Raw genomic sequence first — 6963 nt, forward strand, 5'->3', positions numbered from 1 at the left:
GGAGGAAGTGTAGGTGTTCCAAAGTGGACAAAGGATGTGCTTTCAAGTTCGAGTGAGGATGTAGAAGCTCCGTTGAAGTGTGGTAAAGACCAAAGAGTGCGGTTTGCAGACGAGGGTCAAAGCGGTGAAGCTAGAGGATATTCCTGAGCTTGAAATCGAGGAAGAGATTGGGTTGAGTGATAGTAGTTCTATGGACGCAGACACGAGTTGGGAGACCGAGTCTTCTCAATCCAGGTATGATGAGTTCGATCTCTTGCATGTGAGCGGAGAGTCAATAATATGTACAAGGAGCAATTGAAATGCAAGCTGAGGTGCCTAATGAAGACCAAGTGGAGCAGTTTAGGCCTACAGGTGATGATGTGCAGGTAAGGGTGATGTGCAGTGCTATGTTAATGAAGGTAGCAATAGAGTATGCCGTGGTTGTACAACAGGTGCAAAGCTTTTCCAAGAGGAATAGAGAAACCGTACCTATGGAAGAAGACGAGGGTAATGCGATAGAGAACGAGTTTCTCTCTTCCTTGGTGGAGCTTGATGATGCAGCAGTAGAAGAACAAGTGGTTGCAGTCGACAAGCAGGTGGTGCTTATCGACCTTGAAGGGCCAGTTGAAGAGGAGGAGCTCGACGATGCTGGAATTGAGTACATGGAAGGTTAGAAGGGTAGTGCAGAGTCAAAGATAGAGGTGCTTCCTATGCAGTTGGTGCACTCTCTGATAGGTGATGTGGATTCCAAGGCGGTGTCCAAGATTTCTAAGGAGCTTTGTGAGTGGTGGTTGAAAGGAATCCTAATAAAAGCAACTACGCAGTGTGCCGTTGAAGAGGTACATGATCTGCTAGATGAGGATCTAGCTTTACATGGATGGGAGGGTGGGTCAGATATGTCAGGTCTATTTGGTACAAGTGATGGTATAAGTATGTCTTTGGATGGTGAGCACGAGGGTTCTCTATTTCGTGTTCTTGAAGGTGCTTTGTTGCAAGTGGGCAGTTTGGCAATCAGTGCTTGGAGTTGTAGAAGTATGATCTTGGCAGTTTGGCTATGTAGTTGGTTATGTGCCTTAGTGAGGCACTATGCAAGGGTGTTACAGGTGGACGGAGGAGACCAATGCAAGGTGTTTGACCCAGGTGGTTGATGACATGCAAAGCAAGGGGTTGGGCAACCCGCATGAGTAATAGCGGCGGGTGACAAATGCCAGTCTATGTACATACGCTAGGAATTTTTGTGGTGAACAAAGAGTTTATTTGGTGTGCAGTTTTTAAGTGCAATAAACCCATGTGTGGTGGAACATAAATGTTCAACAAGGGGGTGGGCAATGATGGTGCAACCAAAGTTGGTCCAAGCTAGAAAGTTGCCAATACCAAGCAGAGGATGCAGGCAGGTGTAGTGCATAAGTCTAGGGCAAGTACCAAGGACCTGGGCAGCCAAAGGGTAGCGGGAATGTATGCCTAATGCGGTTTTTAGACCAAAAGAGCTAAAGGATGGTCCAAATGGGATGAGAGGTCAAGGTGCCTAAAATGCCATGTCAGTGCTCTGGAATGTAGTGTTCAGTGTGCTCTAAAAGTCGGTCCAGACTGCTCATCAAACGGAGCCCCTGTGTGCAAGATACTAAAGTTCAAAGATAGAAGGTGGTTGCAGATTCCCGATGGGATGGCCATGTGTGGCTAGGCCAGAGAAGTGGATGTGAAGTGATAGGGCTGAATTGCTCAATTTAAGGTGCCTGTTGGTCTTTTTAGATCGATAATCAGACTCACGGTGTCAAGATACGAGTTGTCGAAGTTTGGACGGGGATCGGCTCTGTGCCCACTTGTCCGCACTGGAGGATGCGCCATCTGGAATCTTTTTGACCTTGACAAGGTTCTAGAAGGTGGAGGATAGCACAAATCAACAACGCATCGATCGGGATCTTGGTGAGCAAGTTACGGCAAGATGAGATTGGCGACAATGCTAAAGAGGTTGGATGAAGATAATTTTATTGGTTTTTTGGCGGCCTCAGATAGCGACCTCAAAAGGGGAAGAAGGCGGTAAGATTTTCCCGACCTGGGAGCGGCACAGTAGGAATCCGATAGGCTTGGCAGCTCAAGCTTTTGACCACGGAGCAGTAAGAGGGATCGTGGACCCAAAAACAGTGGATGAGGATTTTTTTGGAAAATTTTCAATGCCTTCAGGCCCAATGGCCCATGCACTGCCACGTGGCAAAGAATACTCCCATAGGCGAAGTTTATGAGCCATGGCGTGGCCTATATCATCCAAGGGATGCCCTTCTATTGGGTATTGAAGAGAGGAGAGGGAGCTCCCCCTCCTGTTTGGCTATGGTGCATGCACAGTTGTGCTGTGGCGTTGGCGCGCGCGGAATGTGGTGGTTTTGGCCTAGTGGGTGGCGCACGGTGGCGGCCCTATGCGGTGGTGCACTCGAGTGAGATAGAAGGCTGGCGTAGATTGATGACATGGCAGAGCCTATCAGGGGCCTGTTATCGCGGCCTTGAAAGCCATTTTTTGAAGGTAAAAGGGGAGGGCATTAACGACGTCATTGTTAATGCCTCCCTTGCATAAGATGGAGAGTAGTCCCGCAGGGATGAGTAGACGGGAAGAGCAAACCGAGAAGTCAAGTGCCAAGGGGGCAGTCCCACTAGAGAGAGAAAATAGGAGAGAGGTGGTCAAAGGGCACTCGAACCGGGTCAATTGCAAAGGAGGAGGCCGCCATGTGTTCAAACGAGGGCAGTTGGATGGCCGAGCGTGGGCAAAGACAAGGAGGGAGGCCAGGACCAAAAGGGAGAAGGAGGAAAGAGAAAAGGTGAGATAAGAGGTAAGTGGGAGCCAGATAAAGGGGGTCAAGGAAGAATCAAAGAGCAGTGCAAAATAGGCCTTCCCAAGGGTGGAAAATTAAAAAAGGAAAAAATATGTATAAAAAAGTGCCTGGGGGCAATAGCGACATCGCTAATGCCCCCCCACCCCCCCCCCCCCCCCCCCCCCCCCCCCCCCCTCAAGTGCAAAGAGAGCAAGAGAGAACAGAGAAAAGCTAGGCAGTTACCTCCTCCAAAGATGCTAAAATAAGTGCAAAGAGAGTAGATTTACCAAAGATGCAAAGTTGAAGGCCTCCCCATAAAAGTCAAATTTTAATCAAATTAGGGGCTTTTTTTGGTTGTTTGGAGCCTGCAAAGTGGAGCTCTATGACAGAGGAGTGTGCCTGTCAAAGCCCTTAGTATTTTCTCGTGAAAATGGCCATGGTGATGGCTGTGCAAGCCTTTGTACATGCCTTGTGAAGTGCAATCAAGACATTGTTGCCCCGTCTGTTGTGATTTCCCCTTCCCCCCTTCTCTTTCTCCTGCTTGCATTTTCCCCTTGAGGGGTAGTGTGGATGTGTGTGCCCCCAGGACCGACGGTGCTTTGTGTGAAAGAGTGAGATTGAGCGGCTGTGTGCGTGTGTAAGAGTGGAGACAGACCATGGCATTAAGTGTGCTTTGTGTAGTGGATTTGTGGAGTGTGTGAGCAGTGGAAATTGGGCAGGCGATGGTCTGCTAGTGTGAAGTGTGTTTTTGAAGGTGTTTTCCGAGAGGATAGGGGTTCTCTGGATACCCTGAGCTATAGAGAGGCCTTTGTTGTTGTGCCGGGTGTGTTCCCCATTCTCCCTCTCTAGCATCTGGCGAGAGCAGTCGACACAATGGTGACACACTATAGTGCGTGTGTGTGTGTGTGTGTGTGTGTGTGTGTGTGAGAGAGAGAGAGAGAGAGAGAGATAGAGAGAGAGAAGTGTTCATTGTTGGGCCGTTGGATCCAGTATTGTACAGGGTGTCTATGTCATCACGTGAGAGTGAGAGAGAGAGAGAGAGAGAGAGAGAGAGAGAGAGAGAGAGAGAGAGAGAGAGAGAGAGAGAGAGGTCACAAGTGCCACCCCTCGTCACTATATGGCACAGACCTGGCTCAGAGGGGATCTAGGGCCCAAATTTGGGGACGCGAGGCTGCTTTAATCTCAGCCCATCAAATCACGCATTGAACTAGGGGTGAACTAGGGGTGGGGGAACTGGGGGTGAACTAGGGGCGCCTAAGCTAGGGTATGATCATGTGTCATTTCAACATGGACAGCGACGCGTGCTAGCGTGGTGGTAGGGCATTCATGTGGCAACCGAGATGTCGCCCTTAGTTCACCCCGAGTTCACCCACCCCTAGTTCACCCCAATGCTAAGGGTGAACTAGGGGTGAACGAGGGGGGTGAACTGGGGGTGAACTTGGAGTGAACTAGGGGGTGAACTAGGAGTGAACTCGGGGCACCATTTTTGCCCCAAGTTCACCCCTAGTTCACCCCCTGTTTACTGCGTGATCCGACGGCTGAGATTAAAGATGCCTCGCCCCCCCCAAATTTGGGCCCTAGATCCCCCTTGGCTAGAGCCGTGCCATATAGGGACGAGGGGTGCCACCATGCCAAGAACTCAAGGGACATTGCATTTCATGAGCCTTGCTTGCAGGTCTTGGCAATACAGCAGATGCAGACTCTACATACTACTGGTGTTCTCTAAAAAAAATTATTTATTAGCTCATTGGTGGTGCCTACTAAAAGCTACAACAGTAAGCCCCAACCCTTACGAGAGAGGATTCTTCCCTCTACAGAGGTCACACAATCTCTATGATAGCACAGAGAGAGAGAGAGAGAGCCGCCTCTACGCCAATAGCTGAGAGAGAGAAAGAGAAAGACGCCCCTACAAACATTGTGTGTGTGTATGTGACAGAGAGAGAGAGAGGCAGAGACACCTGCATACATCACGAGAGAGAGAGAGAGAGAGAGAGAGAGAGAGAGAGAGAGAGAGAGAGAGAGAGAGAGAGAGAGAGAGATGAATAGGGCAAGTAAGGCACATGGCCTCCAAGTGACCTTCCTCTTTCTTTCCCAAACTATTACCACCATTTTTTGAATTTTCTCTAGCTGGCACGCTTTTCAATTCAAGCTCCTACTCGCTTCGCGTAAAAGAAATTCATATCTTCCAAAATTCCCATCTTTACATCCAAGCAGTAGACCATACACAATTGCATTAATTTTTCAAAAAGAGTACAAATAAACCCATGGCAACGATCTGCAAGGCGATTTTAATTTCTTGAGACAAAACGACAGAAACTTTCTTACAAGAAAAGATGATATGAAGGCTGCAATTTTTTTAAAAATTCATAACCACAAAGATTACAATAACTTCTTCTCTCAATAAGTATGAGAATATAGGCAAAAAAGGTAATCCCAACTGTCTCATTGCTATTATAACTACTGTAGGTTTTACAAGCAGAAATTTCTTGAAGCTATGTTTCCTAGTCTGACAACTACTGCATTCAACTGATTCAATTGTGCCTTGAAAGAGACGATCTCCCTTGACAAAGCATTTATTTGTTGTTGCATCTCTACAACCTGAACATCAGCAGTGTTAAATTGAACATCCTGCAGCATGTCTTTGACACTTTGTGTGCAATTGACTTTGCAAGCACGGAGAGTGTCATTTTCATTTGCATTGCCACCACGGAGCTGTCGCCAAATTTGCATCAATACATCCTCTAATCTTTGCAATACTACATTGTCTATATTATTGTGCTGACTTTGATCCATTTCGGTTCCCTCAACTTCCACAGCACACTCCGTTGACTCCATTGCGCACGCCTACGAGAGCGATTACAGATAGAGACAAAAAAAATTCATCGACAAACAAAGCAAATGCATTAGGAGGAAATTCTAGCAACATACCTAGAATGCAATAACATCAGCTTTAGTTCTCTTCAGCAGGGGTATAACGTCACTTCCCAATACCAGCGTCAATATCGTCGTCGTCGCTATCAGATATATTCACCACTTTCTTCATTTTTGTATTCTCCCCTTGCTCCCTGCGGTTCATAGAGACAAATAATAACACCAACAATTAGGCCGTCACAATACAGGGGAGGAGTTAATGGAATACCTTTCATTGTTTTGCCACCTGTTCAAAAACCAATCCAGACGGGGGTGAGTGCCACCTTGGAGTACAAAAACGTCGAGTATATCAGTGTATGTAACGGTGCTCGGATATGTCACGCACCTCCATACAACAACAATTTTCCATTGCTCCATTCCACGCCCTTGGTAAGGTGTAATCCAAGTGGACGACGGATAGTACTTACCACTCTTAATCATGCGGTGCAAAGCTCCAAGAAAGTCATGACCAATAGGGCGATTCAAACTATATTTCCAATACATGAAAGCCCTATCAAACACATTCATGTTTGTCAAGCAAACTTTATTCTTCAGGTCATCTGCCCCATGAAGCGTGTAAAGCTTGATCCCTTTATTAATGTCATCAGGAGATATGTTTTGGCCAACATTATGAAAATGATCTTTGCCCATGCCTTTTAAGCAGTACCCAATCATTCCTTGAAATGTGTGCATGTTCTTTTGCTTCAGTGCCCTGCAAAGAACAGTGGCACCCACACGCAATTCTCTATCCCATCCCAAGTATGTTTTCACCTTTTTGTTGACCTCTATAATAGATGTGGACATAATACGCACGACCATTTGGAAGTGCAAGTGGAATACCGTTCCTCCACGCTCGATGGAACACATTCCAGGAATAGTCTCTTTCTCTAGGAACTCTTTCAGTACAAGAAGCAAGACAATGTCTACGTTTGCCCCCCCAACGGAGATAGTGATACTTAGCTCAAAAATCCTCTTTGGACGCCTACTCTCAGCCACCAGCAGCTCCTCCTCGGTCTTCCTAGGTCTACCCCTACGGACCAAAGAGGCACATGCATCCCCGCCATCACCAACCGAATGTGCAGCTTTCTTCATCCTCACCATGATAACCTACATCATTGGACCCTCATAAACAGTAACCAATGGAACCACATCCCTCTTCACAAATTTTAGCAAGCATGAAATTCAAGTAGGTGATTCATGAAACTATACCTTCAAGACCACTGTGTCGTTGCTGCAGCTAATTTCTTCCTACTGTTTGCATGAAACCCTATGT

The 6963-nt window shown here is 47.0% G+C and overlaps 1 protein-coding gene across 1 annotated transcript; it reads right to left on the reverse strand.

Moving 5' to 3' along the window:
• Positions 1 to 5249: 5249 nt before the first annotated feature.
• Positions 5250 to 5615, reverse strand: LOC147454793 (uncharacterized). Its single transcript, XM_086517429.1, has one exon. It carries the CDS (start codon positions 5613 to 5615, stop codon positions 5250 to 5252), a length of 366 nt encoding a protein of 121 aa, XP_086373555.1.
• Positions 5616 to 6963: the final 1348 nt, after the last annotated feature.

Source organism: Adiantum capillus-veneris, chromosome 7 (assembly GCF_014529385.1).
Source record: "Adiantum capillus-veneris isolate H3 chromosome 7, ASM1452938v2, whole genome shotgun sequence".
Lineage (NCBI taxonomy): Eukaryota > Viridiplantae > Streptophyta > Polypodiopsida > Polypodiales > Pteridaceae > Adiantum > Adiantum capillus-veneris.